Below are 23,856 nucleotides of genomic sequence, written 5' to 3' on the forward strand. Positions count from 1 at the left end.
GGTACCTTCCAAGGCACCTCAATTGGCCCTGATAGACCTGTCTGGGAGTTGCATAACAAGGGAGATTTCACAGTAAAATCTTGTTATTGGAACATGAATAACAATCAGTTAATACTAGCAGAATGGCCTTAAAAACTAATTTGGAAGGTCAAATTCCTCATAAGGTAGCCTATTTTACATGGTTGGCAATTAGAAGAGCATGCCTAACTCATGAAGCTTTATAAAGAAGAGGTATTCAGATTTGCTCAAGGCGTTTTATATGTGGACAAGAAACAGAGATCAATGGTCACCTGTTCCTACATTGCAAAACAGTTGTAAATCTGTGGAGCATGTTCTTATGTTTACTTGGAGTGAGTTGGGTCATGCCAAAGACCACTTTTGAACAACTGGAAAGGAATTGGAAAAAGAAGATCTAAGGAGAACTGGTGGGAGAATATACCAGCATGCACCTGGTGGACACTATGGAAAGAAAGGAATGCAAGATGTTTTCATGATAATGGCAGCAGCACTCAAAAGATCAGGATGAAGTGCCTTAGTTTACTTTATTTTTGGTGTAAACTGGATATGGTAGGGGAAGTAGAATCTTTAGTTGATTTTATAGGACATCTGTAAGCTCTAGTTTTTTTGTTCTTTCAGGGTAGTCTCAGCCTACCAAGAGATGTAAGATTTATACCTCATCACCATATGATGAGTTTTTTGTGTGGATACAAAGTTACCTTTTCATACTAAAAAAAAAAAACCCCGAGGGGGGAAAAACAGGTATACAATACATAAGGTGTACAAAATGCAAAATCCTCAATTTTAACAGCAGACAATTCATCATGATTCTCTTAACCCGAAAAAAGGGGCTCAGTTTATAACGTCAACGAACCGGTTCCGTTAAAAGTAGTACAGATTTAAACAGTAAACACTCACCATTTGACCGACATCTCAATTTTCTCAATACTCTTTGAATCACAATAACCAAAAAATGACAGATTCCCCCAATTCCAAGAAGTACGGCATCCCAATTTACGGTGCGGGTTGGGTCCCACAAAGCGCCATCAGATCTGCCGACGACGGCGACAAATCATCGCCGGGAAGTTATGTTGTCCTTGCGGGAGGCGGCAGAGAAGGGAATAGCGGCATTCGTAATGCTCTCCTTCTTGCCAAATTCTATTTTCATTCTAATGTCCTCACTGATCAACCTGTAAGTTATTAGTATTATTTGATGTTCCTCTGTGTGATCTTCTAGTAGCTATACGTTTGGCTTTGATGAAAATAATAAAATTAATATGTGCTTTCTGATGAACCTGTAAGCCATAAATTCTTTCTTCTTATGATCTGATGTAACAGTGATACATGTATTTTGTGGTCTTGTAATTCAGTTGCCAATATTGTGATTCTAGAGAATTTCCTACTCAGTTAGTTAGTTAGTCAACAGACCAGCTAGTTAGTTAGTCCAGAACTGTTAGTTTGTTAGTTACAGCTGTCAAGAAAATAGTTAAGCAGTTGGAGCAGTTATTGAAATTGGATCAGCTGTGATCTATATAGCATTGTATTCAATTCATTCTAGAATCATCTATGAAAATATATCATTTCTCTTATCCTACTTCTTCTTCCTAAAATCACCTAAATCCCCCATTTTCTTAACTGTTAAGCTCGAGTTTCCTCTGTTGAAACTCCTCTACAGTTACTTGAATTCTCGATTAGTTCTTAATCCTGCAATTCAGTTATCAGTGGTATCAGAGCCATTGAATCCTCGGCATCAATGGCAAAAGACACTAGGGCAAATGGAGAACAAACTAGTGGAGATTCTCCTTCTGAAATGGGAGAACTGAGAGAGATGATGCAAAAGATGTTAGCAGAATTGGGAACCTTGGCAGGTGATGTATCCAATTTGAAGAAACTGGATCAAACAATACTCAAATTGAAGAATCAACTCACAAATACAGATGAACGTAGGCGAGATAAAATTCCAATGGAACACGAACAAGAAGATCCAATTAGGGTGGATCACTTAGAAGAAAGAAGGGCCAGAACTGAAGAAAGGGTCCAAAGAGGAAGGAGCCCTGCTAGCTATACTTCTCACCATTCGAACTTCTATAGATGGTCAAGAATGGATTTCTTAAGGTTTACTGAGGAAGATTTAAGTTCTTGGTTGTTCAAAATCGAACAATTCTTTGAAATGGAAAATGTTCCAGGCCATGAGAAAGTTAATGTAGCTGCTTTACAATTGGAGGGTGAAGCCATACAATGACATTTGTCCTTTATGAGATATAGAAAATACCTTCAACCTGATACTTGGAATGATTATGTCATGGCGATAGTGGAAAGATTTGGTACAGATTTTGATGATCCCATGGAGGAAATCAAGAAGGTGAAGCAAGTAGGAAGTGTGGTGAAGTATCAGGCTATTTTTGAAAGGAACTTGACTAGGGTCACCTTGTCTCAAGAAAATGCTATCAGTTGCTTCATTGGAGGACTGAAACCTGAGTTGAACATTGCTGTTAAGAGGGCTGAACCTATCACATTAACACAAGCTTACAAATCTGCCAGAATGGAAGAGGCATATCTTGCTGCTGTAATAAAAAGTTCTTTTCCTGCTATGAGTTCAAGCAATGTGGGAAATTCTTCAAGAAGGTTTAATGATCAGAGGGGGCAGTACAACAGACCTATTTTGCCAACACCGAATAGAGGAGGACAACCAACTCAAAGAGGATTCAATCGAAGAACCCTTACACCAGAAGAGATGAATGAAAAAAGGGCTCAAGGACTTTGCTTCTTTTGTAATGAGAAGTATGTTCCGGGCCACAAGTGCAGGAATTTGAAACGACTATATCTTCTTGAGTTAGAAGAACAAGAAGAAGAAGATCAGTGTTGTGAACAAGAATCACCAACTGAGGAGGCAGATCAAGCAATAGAGCAAATCCAAGAAAAATTAGAGATTTCCATGCATGCTTTAAATGGATCACTGGGGTATAGGACCTTAAGAGTTACGGGTTATCACTCTAAGAAACCTTTACACATATTGGTGGACACAGGAAGTTCACACAACTTCATTGATCCATCACTGGTGGAACAGTTGGGGTGTCTTGTTGTTCAAACCATTTGTCAACCAGTTGCTACAGGAAATGGTAGCATACCAGTGGACAAGATGTGTAGGATCTCTTGGTTATTACAAGAAGCAGAATTTTCAGCTGAATTCTTGGTGTTACCCTTGGGCAACTGTGGGGTAGTCCTAGGGGTTCAGTGGTTATTGACATTAGGTGATATCAAAATGAACTTTAGAAATTTAATAATGGAGTTTATGTATAAGGGCAAGAAACATGTCCTAAGGGGTGCTGGTAAACAGATATTGAACATTGGAGCTGGGAAACTAGCCAAGATTTCATCAGGTAACCATACACAACTCTATATGCTTCAGTTGGTACCCAATTTGAATGAACAAAGACAATGGTATTCTCTAAAAACTAAGAACACATCTGTCACTGATCCTGCCCTAGCCAGTTTACTACTTGAGTTTAAAGAATTATTTGCAGAACCAACTACACTCCCACCTTCTAGAGGAGTGGTTGATCATAGGGTAGTGTTGCAAGCTGGTACTGAACCAATCAATAAAAGACCATACAGGTATCCATCAGTTAAAAAGGATGTGATAGAGTCTTTAGTTAATCAAATGCTTAAACAAGGGATCATTCAACCAAGTTGTAGTCCCTTTGCTGCACCTGTTGTATTAGTTGGAAAAAAAAATGGTACATGGAGATTATGTGTTGACTATAGAGATTTAAACAAAGCTACTGTGAAGAACAAATTTCCTATTCCAATAGTAGAAGATTTGTTAGATGAACTTGGAGGGTCTGAATTTTTTTCAAAAATTGATCTCAGAGCTGGTTATCACCAACTGAGAATGGCTACTGAGGATGTACCAAAAACTGCATTTAGGACTCATTCCGGTCATTATGCGTACCTTGTTATGCCATTTGGTCTATCAAATGCCCCTGCAACTTTTCAAGGCCTGATGAATTCTGTGTTTCAGCAATTCTTAAGGAAATTTGTGCTTGTTTTCTTTGATGACATACTGATTTACAACAGAGATATTAAAGCGCATTTGATACACTTAAGGGCTTTTTTTCAAGAGATGCAAAAACACCAGTTGTATGCCAAGCAAAGTAAGTGTTTCTTTGGGGTTGACAGGATTGAATACTTGGGACACTTCATTACCAATGAAGGGGTTTCTACTGATCCTCAAAAGATAGAATCAGTTCAGAAATGGCCTATGCCAACAACTCTGAAACAATTGAGAGGGTTCCTTGGATTAGCTGGTTATTATAGAAGATTCATCCGAGGATTTGGAGTGATTTCTAGAACATTAACTGATCTTTTGAAAAAGGACAGTTTCAAATGGTCTCAACAAGCAACTGGTGCTTTTGAAGCATTGAAATCTGCTTTGACAAAGGCTCCTGTACTTGCACTACCTGACATCACCAAGACTTTTGTGGTGGAGACTGATGCTAGTGGATATGGTATTGGGGCTGTACTGATGCAACAAGGTCACCCTATAGCTTTCATTAGTAAAGCATTATCACCTAAGCATGCTGCCTTATCAGTATATGATAGAGAGTTACTGGCTATTGTTCATGCAGTGACAAAATGGTCTCAGTATCTGTTAGGCCAGAAATTTATCATCAAGACTGATCAAAAGGCTTTGAAGTATTTGATGGAACAAAAATTGCATACCAATTCTCAGCTGCTATGGTTGACTAAGTTGTTACCATTTGACTACACTATTGAATACAAAAAGGGGGTGGAAAACAAAGTAGCTGATGCTTTATCAAGGGTGACTGGTGCTGAGCTTATGGCCTTATTGATTTCTCCTACAGACACTAATCTACTTCAAGCTATAACTGCTAGTTGGGCCACTGATAAGGAGCTCAAAGACTTAATTGAACACCTGCTGGCTACTCCTGATGCTCATTCACAATTTACTTGGTTGAATAACCAGTTGAGAAGGAAGGGGAAACTGGTAGTTGGCAAGGTACCTCAATTGAGGTCTGAAATCATCAAACTATGGCATTCTAGTCCTCAAGGTGGTCACTCAGGGGTGGAAGCAACCTTGAAAAGGTTGTTGACATTATTCTATTGGAAAGGCATCAGGTTGGATGTGAAACAGTTTATTCAGAACTGTGTTGTGTGTCAAAGAAGTAAGTCTGATCTAGCTGCTTACCCAGGCTTACTCCAGCCTCTTCCCATCCCTGAGGTGGTGTGGTCACAGATAAGCATGGATTTCATCGATGGTCTACCAAAATCACAGGGTCATGAGGTGATATTAGTGGTTGTTGATAGATTAAGCAAGTATGGCCATTTCATCCCTCTGAAACATCCCTATACTGCTCAGTCTGTTGCCAAAGTTTTCTTGGATAATATTGTCAAGCTCCATAGTTTACCTGATTCTATCATTGGTGACAGGGATGCTGTTTTCCTCAGTTCTTTTTGGCAAGACTTGTTCAACTTGCAAGGTGTGCAATTGAACACTTCTACAGCATATCATCCTCAGTCTGATGGTCAGACTGAGGTCTTAAACAGGTGCTTAGAAACCTACTTGAGATGTTTTTGTCTTGAAGATGCTACTAACTGGTTTTCTTGCTTACCCATGGCTGAGTATTGGTATAACACATCCTACCATTCAGCTATTAAAACAACCCCTTATGAAGCTCTCTATGGCAGACCCCCTCCTCTCCATTTACCTTACTTACCTGGGGAATCAGCTTCAGCTGAAGTTGATCATACATTACTCCAAAGAGAATTGAAGCTACAACTCTTGAAGCATCACTTGGGCAGAGCTCAACTCAGAATGAAACAGCAGGCAGACAACCATAGAAGTGACAAAAATTTTGATGTAGGGGATTGGGTGTTTCTCAAGGTGCAACCTTACAAGCACTCTACCCTCTCTTCTCAACCCTTCCACAAACTAGCAGCCAGATACTATGGTCCATTCCAAATTCTCAAGAAGGTTGGGCCAGTAGCTTACACTTTACTGTTTCCACCATCAGTCAAAATCCACCCCACTGTTCATGTTTCTCTTCTTAAGAAATGTCATGTTGTACCTACTGAAATTGCTTACCCTCACTGTCCCAATCCTGAATCCATATTACAAAGAAGAATGGTGAAGAAAGGCAACAAAGCAGTAGCTCAAGTTTTGGTGAAGTGGACTGGTTTATCTGCTGATCATGCTACATGGGAGTATTTCAATGTTCTCAAGACCAGATTCCCTGATTTTGATCCTTGAGGACAAGGATCTTTTCTAGGGTGGGAGTACTGATACATGTATTTTGTGGTCTTGTAATTCAGTTGCCAATATTGTGATTCTAGAGAATTTCCTACTCAGTTAGTTAGTTAGTCAACAGACCAGCTAGTTAGTTAGTCCAGAACTGTTAGTTTGTTAGTTACAGTTGTCAAGAAAATAATTAAGCAGTTGGAGCAGTTATTGAAATTGGATCAGCTGTGATCTATATAGCATTGTATTCAATTCATTCTAGAATCATCTATGAAAATATATCATTTCTCTTATCCTACTTCTTCTTCCTAAAATCACCTAAATCCCCCATTTTCTTAACTGTTAAGCTCGAGTTTCCTCTGTTGAAACTCCTCTACAGTTACTTGAATTCTCGATTAGTTCTTAATCCTGCAATTCAGTTATCAAACAGTGATTTTATGCAAATTCAATTGTTATGTAGATGATTGTTTGTGTACGTGTTCGTTATACATGCAAATTTTGTCTTCTTTTGAAAGTTTGGCTAGCTTTCATAGATTCGTGTTATCTGTGATCTTTTTATTTTCTTGATAACCGTGGTGTCCAGGCCAGCTTGCTCACACCTCGACTAGTTACACGGGATACCTGCCACCTCCCACCAGCAGCAGGTACCAGGTAATTCTGTCCCTCAAGGCTAGGACATATAAGAAGAAATCACCTAGTGTTTTTTTGTTCTGTGTGATCTTCTAGAAGCTAAGGTTTATGAAATAGCAGGCGATGTGGATTCCTGACGGCTTTTAGTTTTCAAGAGATCAAATGACTTAAACTGATGGAAACTAACTTAGCAAAGTATTAGTTTTTGTTCATTTATTTGATCCAGGGACTGATGTATAGCTATAGAATTTATGAAAGGATACAATGTTTTGTGCTCTCATAATGGTGTGCTTGAGGATTGGCCCTGGAAGTATGTTTGGAGAACAAAAATGCCACTCAAAGTCTCCTGCTTCACCTGGACAGCTCTTAAGGAAGCAGCCTTAACTCAGGACAACCTCTGCAAAAGGAAAATCTCACTAGTTAACAGATGCTATCTATGCCACCAAAGCTTAGAAAGTGTCAATCACCTACTTCTTCACTGCCCTGTCACCTCTTATATCTGGAATTTGTTCTTATCAATTTTTGGATTATCTTGGAACCTTCCTCAGACCATTAAGGAGGCTTACACTAGCTGGATTTTTTGGAGAGTTGACAAAACCATCAAGAAGGTCTGGGAAATGATCCCAGCAGTCATCTTTTGGGTCGTGTGGAATGAAAGAAACCGCATGTGTTTTGATGGGTTATCAACTCCAACACATTCACTGAAGGCTAAATGCTTAGTTTTTTTGTTTAGTTGGAATTTTCTTACTCCTGTTAATAGCATTGACAGTTTTTTGGACTTTGTTAGCTCCATGGTACTAGTATAGCTTTAATGTAATGGAGACTAACATGTTTTTTTGCTTCAAAAGCCCTCTGGCTTTTGCTTCTGTATTATGGCACCTTCCAGTTGCCCTATATCAATGACAACATCTTACTTCATCAAAAAAAAAAAGAATTTATGGAATCAATATGTATTATGGTCAACAAAATATTTTGAACTTTTGAACATGCACAACATTATTTGGCATAATGAGCTACTCCCTCTGTTTAACTTATATGATACTATTTCCATTTTAAAACATTTGAATATGTTTGACACTTTTCTATTTCTATCTAGCTTCCACAAGAATCACGATTTTCGAGAATCCGAATCATTTTTTTTTTTGAAATTTGTACTTTGATTTGATGAGTTCTTGATCAAACTAACTTTTCAATCACTAATTTACAATTTTTGTCCGACAACCACTAGTATGATACATGAGTCGAAATGAATATTTTAAACTTTGTGCCTAGCAAGCATTGTCATATAATTTGAATTGGAGGGAGTACATGATAAAACCATTTTTGGGCATTAAAATAATCTTTTGTCTTGGGGAAGCTTTTGGTGAAGCCTAAATCCTGCTTGCTGAAAGAAAAGAGGGGCTCAGATGGGTTAACTACAGACATCAGATTTGCTATTTTTCAGCACAGCACGTTATCTTTGTCGAACCTGGTTCTTTCGGATGCTTATAGATTAACATTTCAGAAGTTCTAGCCTTTATTAACTGCTTTTTAAATAAGAGCCTTAACTAGAACCATTAAGTACATCAAAAAAAGCATCAATATATCAGTGAGCTTTATGATTGGTCAATTAACTTTAATTACATTGCCATGTATGCTCTTCACTTTTGTTTTCCTTGAAACATTAGGAGAACATGAGAGATTACATTTATGTCCTCCTTAGATCAGTTTGACTAAAAACATCTGCTTTGTTGAAGGTGGCTAGGTTAGGAACTGGCGTTGATTTGCCTTATAGGATGGCAGTACATCCAGGTGGCGAAGGTCTTATATGTTCATTGCCAAAAAGCTGCAGGTAAGTTGTGCAATGGGATTTGCTTTCAAGGCTTAAGCATACTGTTCATGTTGAGTATTCTCTTCTTTCTTTTCACCCCTCACTTTGTGACTTCTGAGTGGTGGCATGGGCTGAGGAGAGCATAGAATCACAAAAGCATACAGTTGCTGGTAGAACATTTAGTGGCTTATATAGTTAAGGCTGAAGTGATTATCAATCGACATCATGTCTACAAGTTTTTGAAGTTGTTTGTTGACACCCAATTTTGTCCCGCCTCTCCTCCGAAATACCTATTTATGCTTCTAATATTTTTGAAAAATTAAAAAATATATATTTATATTTTTTTCTATAATTAGCCTCTTATCAATACCGGCGTTTCATTAATCCATTACAGTTACTAGCCATCATTATTATTATTAGTATTATTATTATTATTATTCACAATTTTTATCATTTCGACATTTTACCAGCTTACGCACACGCATCGCGTTTATCTTTGCATGATTAAATAATAGTGTTTATTTACTGTGATTTTCAAAATATTATTGCACGGCTATTACAACGCCATTTTTTATTATCTGAGCACTAATAATTACATATTTTATATTAAGTAACATTTTAATCCATATTAATTCAGTCCATAATTAAATCCTAAAACTATTTTGGGCTAAAGCCTAATTTGTGAAACCAACCCAATTTTCGGACCAATCCACATTTTTAATACCCAGCCCAACATTTTTTAGCCCACTATTCATTCAAACAGACCAGCCCATACCCGTTTGATTTGTACCCGACCCGACCCAAATTCCCTTTTAAAAAAATATGAAACCTATTTTTCCTTCAGCCGACACCCCCCCCCCCTTTTCTTTTTCTCCTCTTTCTCTCTCTCTTCGCTCCCTCCTCTCTCTCGTTTCCCCACCACCGCCGCTCCTCTTCATCATCTCCCAACCCCACCACCGCCGCCTACACCCCGCTCCCACTTCCCTCTGTCCCCCACTTCCCTTTGTCACCCGCTCTTCTCTCTCTTCCTTCAAACAAAACTAAAAAAAAACCTATAAATAAGTTGTTGAGTTGAATCAAAAAAGGAAAAAGAAAAGGAGGAAAAACGGGCAATCCCTCGAAATTAGACAGGTTTTAGAACCCCCAAAATTGCCTTACAAAAACAAGTTTCCGGTGGCCAAAAATCCCATGAAAATTAAAGATCTTGAACCCGAAGATCCACTGAAAAAGGGATCTTGAAACCCCGAAATTCTCTAAATATATATATATATATCAAGTTTTCAGTAGTCATAAGAAATTCTAAACGTCGAATCAAGAACATTAAATCAATTTTCTATTTTTTTTCTTGCCTCTGTGTCGCTTTTAATCCGAGCATCACAAACTCGGATTTAACGAGTGTTCAAGGGTGAATCTGAAGCCTCGCACCCCATTTCGCTGCACCTAAAAAAGTTAGTGGGATTGACAATGGAACAACAGTACTGATGAAAGTTTGTTATAGTAACTGACTTCTACTGTCCTGGCTTTGGGTTTCTTTATGGCTGTTTGTGGTATCCAATTCCTTTCCTTTGTCGACTAAGTTTAGCATGTTAAATGTGGGTGCCTGGTATCATTTTTTCTTTGTTTAAGATTCCCATGACTAGGTAGTGTCTAATTCTCTTCATTTCGGGTACGTCATAAGATATAAAGACCCTTTATTTAGTTTGTTTAATCGGTGCCAACTGATTCGGATATAAATCTCAGTTCTGCAAACATATTATGTTTCTCGAACCTGTTTTTTTTTTTATATATATACCATGTTTGATTGTGTGTATACATGGAGTATACTTAAATATACATACATACACACACACACACACACATATATATATATATATATATATATATATATATATATATATATATATATATATATAATCCACTGATTTGTTTGAATTCATATTTTTTACGTGTTTAACATTATTCATTGAGTAGATACTAATCCTTTTCCTTTCATTTTGTGCATGACCATCGCATACGAGTCCGAGGGATTCGTTTTGCTCCTGCATTCGCTGTTGGGCTAAATGCCCAACGCAATCTTCTCAAGTCAGCCCCCCATCAGTTCTGTCCGCAGTAAAAAAAATAGAAAACAAAGTTATGGGCCAAGGTCCATATAACAGCAGTAGCCCACAGCAATTCAAAGAAATTACTGGGCAAAAAGTCCAATAGCAGCAGATCAGCGGCCCAAATGGGCTGAGCCCGTTTAATTTATTTATTCCTCTATTTTTATTTATGCATTTAATTTGTATAGCATGACTAACATTTTTTTAATTTAGACAAACCTTAGTGGGATTAGTAGGTTTAGTTTTGGTAATGGGTAGTTAAACCAATAATTAATTCCATAAGTTTTTATTCTCTTCTTTTCATGTTAAAAATGTCTAATATTTATTTTATTTGGAATAATTGATTTGCAAAATGGCATGACTATATATTTTAAGTAAAGGGAATCATATTTTATTCTTACCATCATATACATTTCAAAGCATCACTAATACGCAAATATAAACTCAAGTATATTTTATAAATATTGTTTTCAAGATTCATCCAATTATATATTTACTTTTTAGCCGAGTATCGTTAAATAAGTTAGTGAAAGGAGAAAGACAATTCATCATCTTTTGCATTTTATTTCTAAAAATAAGTCTAGATTTTCTTCATCACTATATTCACATAATGTAATTTTATCCTAAGGTTAAATTGGCTGGGTCTTCTCTAAAAGCTTCTATCCATATACAAATCATTATATTTTTTGCAAATCTCATTTTAAAATAAAGTTATTATTTAAAGCTTAACAACATTTATAAGTTTTATTTTTGAGTGGACTACTATGTATCTCTTCAAGTTAGTTTAAATAACATCACTATGTTTTCCTTTCAAACCTTAATAACATTTACAACCTATTTTCTTAAGATTTAAGCATTATATTTAATCTAAATTAATTAACCTAAGTTTGGCCGGATAACCGTAGTTAGCGGATTCTAAAGGATGCCTAACCCCTTCCCTTTAGGATAATATAGAGCCCTTACCTAGAATCACATTGGTTAAGCAGACTATTAACGGAGGTTTAGTTTTAACTTTACCTTAGTTAACATCTAGGTGTCTTAATTCACCGTTAAATTAATTAGGTGGCGACTCCTTAAAATAAGCAAAAAATAGGAATCACCAAAATGTTGTACTCCTAATTTAACCCCGGTTAAAAAGGGGTTTGACAGCTTGGCGACTCTGCTGGGGATTTTAGGTTCTTAACCATAACAACTTAGGTTAATAAATGACTTGTTGGATGTTTTGTTTGTTTTGCTTTATTTTGCCTGTATTTTTGCTTTATATGCTTTTAAATGTTTTATTATTATTTTATTCCTTATATGCATTTTTATGTAATATGTATATTTCTGCTTTCCTTAAACTGGCATTCCGCTCATACTTCCTCCACTCCTGGAAAATTCACACAAATTCACACTCTTAAAGCGGTTTCGCGGTTCGCGGCCGTGCACTACTAAATTACCCCTTTAGTTGGATCGATCTTGTGGATTTAGTCGATCGGCGGTGCAGTCGACGGCCACAGACTTTCCACTCCCAAGTTGTCCGCTTGGGGGAGCCTTGTGTCATAGGAAATCCACTCTTAGTCTACCTAGGTAGAGCGAAAACCAAAACCTTGTAAGGACATGCATCATTTTAAACCTAGGAGGCTTAATACCCTTGGTGTATTAAGTTCATTAGTCAACCTTACCAAATGTCCAAATGAGTCTATGACTTTAAGTGACACTATTCACTATCTATGTGCATTATTTGAAGGACAAATATGTGGAATATGTGGACCAAGGACTCTATAGATAAATATTTCAGGAAAAACTGACATTTTGTTGCAGGTTGTCGTGGAGCATTCAATTAATACCGGAGGGTTGAAGACAACTAATAGAAATTAGTGGAGATGGAATATTAGATATCTTAGATTAACTTTGAATTGTATTATTAAGCTGGCATGTAATAATTTTTTTTTTTAATTAGTTTTAGAAGAGTTGTGGAATGATACATAAAAGACATGTTTGTCCTTCAAATATTCGTTAGGCCTATCTCTGGCATAAAGAGATCCCTTGCATTATAAAACGCGATGTATTATGTGCAATAATGTGTTTATATGCAATAATATGTCCTTACCGTATACTGACTCATTTTCTTTTTCTTTTTTCTTGTTTTATCCTTTTTCTTTTTAAACCTATTTTCAAAAAGAGAAGATTGACTTGTGCTAAAAGGGGAATTGGCGGAGCATCCATATTTCACACGGTCTAGGGCCAAGAAATTAGACTCTGACTCATCACTAATCACCTGGTTAACCAAAAAGACTCGTTCTAAAATGGAGCAAAGTTTGATCAATGCAACTACTTCATCTGAGCCATCTCTTAGTTTACCGATCACGAGTGATCCCACATCCTCTAATGAACCAGAAACACATTTGGAGATCATTGCTCGTCTGGAGCGACGAGTTGCTGATTTAAGCCACATGGTACTTCAAAATCGGTCATTTTCTCAAAATCCGCCACGTATGACTCCATATCATGGGGTTCGTTAGACTTTGCCTATGCCAGATTCTCAAACCAAGCAAGCTATTTTACCTCTTCTCGACCAGCTCATCCCGAATCAGGCGCCCACCTCATAATGCGGGTATTTTTAAATTTCAATTTAGGCAACCCACATAGGGTTCGGCCCTCCTTATTATTAAAACAAAAAAAAAACTCAAAAGTTCTTATTTTGCTCACGAACTACGGGATACGTAGGCAACCCGAGGCGGGTTCGGCCCTTTTACCTTTAATTTTTCAATATCTTCGGTTTGTCCAAACCATTTTAGTTCCTATAAGATACATAAGGATTTTTATATAAGATTTTGGTCTTCCCACTGTTTAAATTCATATGTCTTAGTATCTTGAAACTGGGACAAATTTTTGAAATCGGTCAAATCGCTTCAAAAAAAAAAAAAAAAACTTTCATCATAAGTTCTCACTTTTCAATTATTTAGAACCAAGTGTCTCCAGGACTGGAAACTGGGACAATTTTAGAAGTAGCATAAAAGTAGTCTTAAATATTCAACAATTTTAAATAAAGTCCGTTTCATATCTTTCTAGAAATGTTGATAAATTCGAATTCGAGTCCTCACGATCATTTCATCTGTTAAATCCATTAAGTATTTCCCTTCGAAGTCATCCAAATCTCATGACTCTTATTTTGCAAAATACACTTTTATAACTGAAACTCCCCGGCAAGGCAAATATGGAATGAGGCATCGAAGAACGTGGACGCGACCGAAACAAGGATCAATTCAAGGGCCAAGTTCCCCGACATGCACAAGTCAACCAATTTTATTTTAAACTCACAATTTTTCTTTGATGAGAAAGGTTCAATTAACATGAATGTGGTGCATATTTGACTCATCTTAAAATTTAAATTATGGACATGATCAAAGAGTTAGCTTCCTTCAAAATGCAAATATTCTTCAACGTGGATGCAAAGCTCGTGGCACTTCTCGATGGATCAAGGGCATATAATCGTGGAGTTATCTTTCTTCAAGGTGGATACAGACATGGTCACCTATTATCGGGTTAAATTCCTCAACTTTTTCATCACTTTATATATACTTATTTATTTCAAATCGATAACAAGTTATTTTTTTAGAATGTGATATTTACTAAGATGACAAGATCGAGATCTTGCATCATATATTAAATTGTGGGATAATTATAGATTTAACTTCCGTCACAACGGGACATAGATTGGGATATAAACGTGGATACCTTTCTACAATACTATTTTAAAGTGGACGTGGATTTACATTTTTTACATTGTGGATGTGGACGTGGAAGTGGAAGTAGATTTATATTATAAAAAAATAAAATGGTGGAAGGGGATGTGGATTCATATGAACATTGTGGACGTGGAAGTGGATTTATTTTAAAGTTTGTGAAAGTGGAGGTGGATTTATTTTTCTTGCACCGTGGAAAGTGGATTTATTTTTTGAAAGTGGACGTGGATTTATTTTTTGTACCGGATAATACGGATGTGGATGTGGATTTATTTTTACATCGTATAATACGGATGTGGAAATGGATGTGGATTTATTTTGATACCATATAATACGGACGTGGAAGTTGATTTATTTTTTTGTACCGTATAATACGGACGTGGAAGTAGATGTGGATTTACATTTTTGTACCGTGAAATGCGGACGTGGATTTATATTTTTGAACTGTGGAAGTGGACGTGGATTTATCTTTCTGCACTGTGGAAGTGGATATGGATTTACATTTTTGTACCGTGGAAATGGACGTGGATTTCAATTCAGGCACCCACCTTATAATGCGGGTATTTCAAATTTCGATTCAGGCACCCACCTCATAATGCGGGTATTTCAAATTTCAATTCAGGCACCCACCTCATAATGCGGGTATTTCAAATTTCAATTCAGGCACCCACCTTATAATGCGGTTATTTCAAATTTCAATTCAGGCGCCCACCTTATAATGCGGGTATTTTAATTTCAATTCAAGCACCCACCTTATAATGCGGGTATTTCAAATTTCAATTCAGGCGCCCACCTTATAATGCGGGTATTTTAATTTCAATTTAGGCACCCACCTTATAATGCGGGTATTTCAAATTTCAATCCAGGTTATAATGCGGGTATTTCAAATTTCAATTCAGGCACCCACCTTATAATGCGTGTATTTCAAATTTCAATCCAGGCACCCACCTTATAATGCGGGTATTTCAAATTTCGATCCAGGCACCCACCTTATAATGCGGGTATTTCAAATTCCAATTCGGAAGTGGATGTGGATTTATATTATGTACAGTGAAAGTGGATGTAGATTTATATTTCCTTAAAGTAAAGTGGATGTGGATTTAGCTCTCGTCAAGGTGGATATCAATGTCGACTTAATTCCTCTTCAAGTGGAAGCCATAAATTTAATTCATCTCCAAAGTATATTGTGGATTCAACTTTCGAAACAGGGGTTACAAGTGTAAACTTCTCCAACCCTGTCTTATTTACACATATATTTCTTTGTTGCTAACAATTGTTTTTAGCTTGTGGCTTTTGACAATATCGAAGTTGGCATCACACATCAACTCGTGGAACTATTTCTTCGGCAGCGAACTGGGGCAATTTGTCGGGAAGGATAATCAGACTTCCCAACACGGGTCAAGGATCTACCTCGAACACTCGTCTCTAATCACAAGTATTCTTTTGCATTCCAGCAATTCAGTTTTCAGAATTCTTAAGTTCTATCATAATACCCAGTGTCATCATAATTCAACACTAGGACAATATTTTGCGAAGATTCGCGCCAGTCGGAATTCATTAGTCGTAAGGTGTCGTAGTTATCCCAGAACTACACTCGGCCTGATTCTCGTCCAGCCCGAGATATGTAGGCAACTCAGAGGTCGGAGTTCGGTCATAATCCTCTCAAGTTTCCTTTAGTCGGGACAAAATAGGCTATTGAGTCAACGTTTTTGCCCGACAACTCTTTTCATCATTACCGGGCAAAGAGGGACAAGTTGTTGACACCCAATTTTGTCCCGCCTCTCCTCCGAAATACCTATTTATGCTTCTAATATTTTTGAAAAATTAAAAAATATATATTTATATTTTTTTCTATAATTAGTCTCTTATCAATACCGGCGTTTCATTAATCCATTACAGTTACTAGCCATCATTATTATTATTATTATTATTATTCACAATTTTTATCATTTCGACATTTTACCAGCTTACGCACACGCATCGCATTTATCTTTGCATGATTAAATAATAGTGTTTATTTACTGTGATTTTCAAAATATTATTGCACGGCTATTACAACGCCATTTTTTATTATCTGAGCACTAATAATTACATATTTTATATTAAGTAACATTTTAATCCATATTAATTCAGTCCATAATTAAATCCTAAAACTATTTTGGGATAAAGCCTAATTTGTGAAACCAACCCAATTTTCGGACCAATCCACATTTTTAATACCCAGCCCAACATTTTTTAGCCCACTATTCATTCAAACAGACCAGCCCATACCCGTTTGATTTGTACCCGACCCGGCCCAAATACCCTTTTAACAAAATATGAAACCTTAGGGTTTCATATTTTTCCTTCAGCCGACACCCGCCCCCCCTTTTTCTTTTTCTCCTCTTTCTCTCTCTCTTCGCTCCCTCCTCTCTCTCGTTTCCCCACCACCGCCGCTCCTCTTCATCATCTCCCAACCCCACCACCGCCGCCTACACCCCGCTCCCACTTCCCTCTGCCCCCACTTCCCTTTGTCACCCGCTCTTCTCTCTCTTCCTTCAAACAAAACTAAAAAAAAACTATAAATAAGTTGTTGAGTTGAATCAAAAAAGGAAAAAGAAAAGGAGGAAAAACGGGCAATCCCTCGAAATTAGACAGGTTTTAGAACCCCCAAAATTGCCTTACAAAAACAAGTTTCCGGTGGCCAAAAATCCCATGAAAATTAAAGATCTTGAACCCGAAGATCCACTGAAAAAGGGATCTTGAAACCTCGAAATTCTCTAAATATATATATATATATATATATATATATATATATATATATATATATATATATATCAAGTTTTCAGTAGTCATAAGAAATTCTAAACGTCGAATCAAGAACATTAAATCAATTTTCTATTTTTTTTTGCTTGCCTCTGTGTCGCTTTTAATCCGAGCATCGCAAACTCGGATTTAACGAGTGTTCAAGGGTGAATCTGAAGCCCCGCACCCCATTTCGCTGCACCTAAAAAAGTTAGTGGGATTGACAATGGAACAACAGTACTGATGAAAGTTTGTTATAGTAACTGACTTCTACTGTCCTGGCTTTGGGTTTCTTTATGGCTGTTTGTGGTATCCAATTCCTTTCCTTTGTCGACTAAGTTTAGCATGTTAAATGTGGGTGCCTGGTATCATTTTTTCTTTGTTTAAGATTCCCATGACTAGGTAGTGTCTAATTCTCTTCATTTCGGGTACGTCATAAGATATAAAGACCCTTTATTTAGTTTGTTTAATCGGTGCCAACTGATTCGGATATAAATCTCAGTTCTGCAAACATATTATGTTTCTCGAACCTGTTTTTTTTTTTTTATATATACCATGTTTGATTGTGTGTATACATGGAGTATACTTAAATATACATACATACACACACACACACACACACACACACACATATATATATATATATATATATATATATATATATATATATATATATATATATATATATATATATATATATAATCCACTGATTTGTTTGAATTCATATTTTTTACGTGTTTAACATTATTCATTGAGTAGATACTAATCTTTTTCCTTTCATTTTGTGCATGACCATCGCATACGAGTCCGAGGGATTCGTTTTGCTCCTGCATTCGCTGTTGGGCTAAATGCCCAACGCAATCTTCTCAAGTCAGCCCCCCATCAGTTCTGTCCGCAGTAAAAAAAATAGAAAACAAAGTTATGGGCCAAGGTCCATATAACAGCAGTAGCCCACAACAATTCAAAGAAATTACTGGGCAAAAAGTCCAATAGCAGCAGATCAGCGGCCCAAATGGGCTGAGCCCGTTTAATTTATTTATTCCTCTATTTTTATTTATGCATTTAATTTGTATAGCATGACTAACATTTTTTTAATTTAGACAAACCTTAGTGGGATTAGTAGGTTTAGTTTTGGTAATGGGTAGTTAAACCAATAATTAATTCCATAAGTTTTTATTCTCTTCTTTTCATGTTAAAAATGTCTAATATTTATTTTATTTGGAATAATTGATTTGCAAAATGGCATGACTATATATTTTAAGTAAAGGGAATCATATTTTATTCTTACCATCATATACATTTCAAAGCATCACTAATACGCAAATATAAACTCAAGTATATTTTATAAACATTGTTTTCAAGATTCATCCAATTATATATTTACTTTTTAGCCGAGTATCGTTAAATAAGTTAGTGAAAGGAGAAAGAAAATTCATCATCTTTTGCATTCTATTTCTAAAAATAAGTCTAGATTTTCTTCATCACTATATTCACATAATGTAATTTTATCCTAAGTTTAAATTGGCTGGGTCTTCTCTAAAAGCTTCTATCCATATACAAATCATTATATTTTTTGCAAAACTCATTTTAAAATAAAGTTATTATTTAAAGCTTAACAACATTTATAAGTTTTATTTTTGAGTGGACTACTATGTATCTCTTCAAGTTAGTTTAAATAACATCACTATGTTTTCCTTTCAAACCTTAATAACATTTACAACCTATTTTCTTAAGATTTAAGCATTATATTTAATCTAAATTAATTAACCAAGTTTGGCCGGATAACCGTAGTTAGCGGATTCTAAAGGATGCCTAACCCCTTCCCTTTAGGATAATATAGAGCCCTTACCTTGAATCACATTATAACGGAGGTTTAGTTTTAACTTTACCTTAGTTAACATCTAGGTGTCCTAATTCACCGTTAAATTAATTAGGTGGCGACTCCTTAAAATAAGCAAAAAATAGGAATCACCAAAATGTTGTACTTCTAATTTAACCCCGGTTAAAAAGGGGTATGACATTGTTCATTTCTATTATTATTCAGTCCTCTATCTGGTTAGTTGCTTTAGCAAACTTAGTCCACAGTAGACCACTTGCAGTATTTAAGCTCGGAACTTTTGCCTGTACTTTCAGCGAGTAGCTTGGGAGCATCTAATAAACATGCTTCCTGTGTAGATGGTTTGAATGGGATTTTCAGAGAGCTGAAAATCGTTCATTGGGTCTGATATCATCTGAGAGAGTACTTGAGCCATTGCAAGATGTTGGACAACAATTAGCGCTAACTTTTAACCATGAAGGTTCTTTACTTGCTGTTGGCGGTGAGGTAGATATCTTCCCTTAAACTATTTCTGGTTGAAATGAAAGTATGGTTGTTGCTTGCCATTGAAGGAAAACTATTCAATATGAAGGCCCTACTGTTTTGTTCATTGTGTATATAATGTTCAAGAAGGCCAGTTTTGTAAGATTCAGTTCTTCTGGTCTACTGGAAACAGCCTCTCTACCTCCCAAGGTAGGGGTAAGGTCTGCGTAAACTCTACCCTCCCCAAACCCCACTTTGTGGGATTTCACTGGGCATATTGTTGATGTCGTTGTTGTTGCTATGAGTTAGATTGTATGTAAAGGAAAAGGAGGAGGCAGTCTGAGTACGAATTATGGCACCACTGGTTTACATCACTAGTTACAAAAAGAAACACTGGTGGTACACATATTCTCTCTGCATTAAACTGTAAAGGTTGCAGAAAGTGACTTGATTGAGAAAGGTTGGGGAGGATAATGGGTAAAGAGTAAGTTAACCAGGAAATGGCTCAATACCAAATAGTTGGGGAGGATAATGAGTAAATATTTTCAAAAGTATAATTTACAAAGCAAATATTTGATTTGTTCTTCTCTATTTGTTCTGTTGCTCTAATAAAGAGAAGAAAAAGAAGAAAAACTGTTCTAATCCTCTATGCTGAACTTTAGCAACTTGGCTTGGTGGTGTACTTTTAGGTAAAAAAATCATGCTGAACGGCTATTGTCCATCCCCAAAGATACCTTATGTTTTGCCAAGTTTGATTTGGAGAGTATTTATTACATCTAGTTTTGATTGAGGCATGATTGATTTGTTTGATCAAGGAGGCAGCTCCTGCTTCTCTCTTGTTGTCCTTGTATAAAGAGTGAAACATGGAATTACATTACCTTGTTTGTGCAGGTAAATTATAATTATCTTGATTATTGAATTTTGGTGCAGTACAGGATGGCAAGTTGAGGGTTTATAAGTGGCCTAGCATGGAAAATATTCTTGATCAGGATAATTCTCATGCTTCTGTGAAGGATCTAGACTTCAGGTTCATAGTATTGCTCAACTTCAATTTAAGCACTAAAAGCAATATGTTAATGGTAGAGGGATTTCGACTCAAATGTTTTCGGTTATATATGTAGCCCAGATGGAAAATTTCTTGCATCTGCTGGACGTGGCCCTTGCCGGATTTGGGATGTCTCAAAATCAAAATCTGTTGCTTCTTTGATGAAGGAAAATGTAAGAATATATATGAATGTCTTTAAAATGCTGGAAGATGCTCAGTGTGTTATATTCCACTTTTTCCCTACCAAAAGAACGGACAAAAGTAATGTCAAATTTTGATTTAATTGACACTAGACTACCCAAAGAGCAGAGTAGATTCATTTTTAAATGTTTTGTTTCTCCTGTCAATTTGCTTTGTATTAACTGGTTCTCTTTTACACGTGGATTCTTATTTTTTAATAAGATAAGAGTAGTTACATGTGGATTCTTATATACTCCCAATCCGAGGAAGTTATGTGGGCATATACCCCAATCTTTCTCTTTGTTGTGTTAGTAATCTGACAAGAAGCATCTTTTGTACCCAGGATGAGATTTTTGGCTCTTGTAGATTCTCACCAATTAACGATGAGAATCAGGTTCTATACATCATCACAATGCGAGGTGGATACGCTATACCGGAAATTTATCTGAATTACCTATTTTTAGATAGTGCTTCACTTGGCATGTATGAAGAATTAACCCTGTATTCTTGTATTTGCAAAGATCAAGGTGGAAGCATTTCGAAGTGGAGTACTACTACGTGGAAGAGGATAAAATCAAAGCGTATTGTTCGTGATCCTATTTGTGCCTTCAATGTTTCACCCAACGGAAAGCTTCTGGCAGTGTAAGACTCTTTGTTAGTTTCTCTTCCACGAATGTCTATAAACACGTATCTCATCGCACCACTGAACTTTCCATATAGCTGAACATTCTTAAAGTTGGAAAGTTCATTTATATAATGTGCTAAACTTAGTGTTGCTTTTCAAAAAGTTCGAGCATTTGCCTACAAAAGCAGCTTATTTAAAAAAAGAAAAGAAAATTATAATCTAAGAGGAGAAAAGCAGCTAGTTGACTTGTCCCAACTCCCAGAGGGGATGGTGGAGAGGTTGACGCATAGGAATAGCATACCTGGAGATTGCTGGTTCGAAACTAAACTACAATTAGTGGATTTTCCTGGTTCGAAGCTATGCTAAGAACAACTTACATTTAGGTTGTAAAATTTTCAGGGGATTTTCCATAAGTTCATATCATACATGATGATCCGCGTGAAACTACCTCAATCTTGTTGACATCTTATAATACTGAATAGTAGAAGTAATAACGATGTTGCATAGAATATGTTCTTTGTAACTTAAATGCTGTCTGGGTTTCACTTTCTTTTGCAGAGGAACAATTGAGGGAGATGTTGTGATAGTGTCTTCCAACAATTTTCAAGTGCAAAATGTGGTAAAGAAGGCTCATCTTGGTCTTGTAACAACATTGAAGTTCTCAGAAGATTCGAGGTCCTAAATGCTTTTCATGCTCCTGTTAGTGACTGTAAAAGCCTGCAGGCAACATAAACAATTCTAAACTTTTTGCTTTTTCAGGGCTTTGCTTTCTGCCTCCATGGATTCAAGAGTGAGAGTGACGATTATAAAGGACGAAGAGAAGAAAAGTGGTGAGTATTTAATTTGCATATCAATATCAGGAACATGATGATAGAGAGTAGCTAGTTTATGTGGGGTGGTTGCTAGAGGTAGCCAGCCGAGTCCCAAAATGAGCCTAACATTTGTAGTTTGTAAGCTTCTATTGTTGATCCTGATTAGTTTAGTTTTAACTCAACCGTCATCTAAGAAAAAAGGTTGATATTATTGATGACATGAACTAGTAGGAAACAACTGCAAATATATATGTGCGCTAGAATTATTCTTTGTTAGCATTTCAGTTGATTTAAGTTTGGTCAAGTCATTATCACCTGTGCATTAATCTGGATTATTTCAACTGGCTGATAATATATATGTGTGTGTGTGTTAGATCTCTTTCTAGTCTTGCCATCAAGTGTCATGCTTTGCGCATGCATAATCAACCATGTTGTTATGGTAAGTATGTCATTAAACATATTGTTTACATTTGCAGGTCTGAGCTTGTGGATCGTTATACTCGTTCTTTTGATTGCAATTGCTGTATATTACGCAGCAAGCAACGGGATTCTTCCATTGGAGCTAAACTCTATATTAAAATGATGAGCTTTACCCAAAGTATTGTGATAGGTGAAACGATGTCATTTTGAAGGCTGTCTCTGGAACAGTAGGCTTAAAGTTAATAGATCTCTGGTGTTTTTAGTATGCTTCCAAGTGTTAGGTAGACAGTTTAAATACTAAGTTGTCATTCATTATATTCTCACTGTACAAAACAAGCTGTTGACTGGGTGTACTCTTCCATCTTGCAATTTTATTTGGGAGATTTATTACTTAAAATTAATGGTTTTAACTCCAACCCCTCTTTTACCTTCATACCATATAAGGGCTCACAATCTTTCAAATTGACAATATTTAGTTGAAATCAAAAGAAGAGTATTTGGAGCTGAAATTGTAAAAGAGGTTCAAATTTTGTTTTGACATATATTTTACTTGTAAAAGAACACCGTTGGTTCACTCGAAATATTTCTCAAACAAATTTTTAATTTCAAATAGTTTATTTCAAGTTGAAGTTGGAAAAATCCTTCTAATTTGTGAACGTGACATTGATTTGCAAAAGGGAAACATAATTGATTTTCGAAAGAAAGATAACTGTTGTGTTTAAAATAATTTGCAGAAACAAGTATTTGTTACACAACAATTCAATTCTTTCAACATCGTACTCAGAAACAATATTTTCCCCAACATAGACGAAAAAAGGTTCCAATTCCAGTTCCACCTTTACTATGAGAACCAATAGAACAAACAGAACATTGAGGAGGAAAAAAAAAAAGAAATAATCTCTTTTTTTTTTTTGGTTCCCCACCCGGGGATCGATGTCCGCATTGGAGTCCAACTGTATCCGAATTCGCATCGCGTAGGGCCCATTCTGAGGAGGCACTCCCTACTAAGGATTTTTTCTATATCAAGGGATCAAACTCGAGATCTCTGGTTAAGGGAGGAGCAGTCCCATCCGCTGCACCACATCCTTTGGCGGTAAGAAATTATCTCCTGAACTTACATGGGTCGAATATATTCCTTTCTTGTAAAACACACATAATCGTGTTTTTT

At 36.4% G+C, this 23,856-nt stretch overlaps 1 protein-coding gene across 2 annotated transcripts; it reads left to right on the forward strand.

Moving 5' to 3' along the window:
- Positions 1 to 816: 816 nt before the first annotated feature.
- Positions 817 to 23,085, forward strand: LOC132618634 (SEC12-like protein 2). Of its 2 annotated transcripts, none has more exons than XM_060333661.1 (10): positions 817 to 1,189; positions 8,623 to 8,717; positions 19,483 to 19,630; positions 20,542 to 20,633; positions 20,728 to 20,824; positions 21,175 to 21,250; positions 21,353 to 21,473; positions 22,015 to 22,131; positions 22,216 to 22,286; positions 22,745 to 23,085. In XM_060333661.1, exons 1-10 carry the CDS (start codon positions 971 to 973, stop codon positions 22,849 to 22,851), a joined length of 1,143 nt encoding a protein of 380 aa, XP_060189644.1. In that variant the 5' UTR covers positions 817 to 970; the 3' UTR covers positions 22,852 to 23,085. The 2 variants fall into 2 exon arrangements, with proteins under 2 accessions (XP_060189644.1, XP_060189643.1); XM_060333660.1 differs by having other exon boundaries at positions 818 to 1,130.
- Positions 23,086 to 23,856: the final 771 nt, after the last annotated feature.

Source organism: Lycium barbarum, chromosome 11 (assembly GCF_019175385.1).
Source record: "Lycium barbarum isolate Lr01 chromosome 11, ASM1917538v2, whole genome shotgun sequence".
Lineage (NCBI taxonomy): Eukaryota > Viridiplantae > Streptophyta > Magnoliopsida > Solanales > Solanaceae > Lycium > Lycium barbarum.

What these genes read in the sequence shown, in the direction of transcription:
- LOC132618634 (XM_060333661.1), top strand. Translation starts at nt 971, where the DNA reads ATGACAGATTCCCCCAATTCCAAGAAGTACGGCATCCCAATTTACGGT. An exon ending in TCATTGCCAAAAAGCTGCAG is followed by an intron (nt 8,718 to 19,482) that starts GTAAGTTGTGCA and finishes CTTCCTGTGTAG; the next exon opens with ATGGTTTGAATGGGATTTTC. An exon ending in GTGAAGGATCTAGACTTCAG is followed by an intron (nt 20,634 to 20,727) that starts GTTCATAGTATT and finishes TTATATATGTAG; the next exon opens with CCCAGATGGAAAATTTCTTG.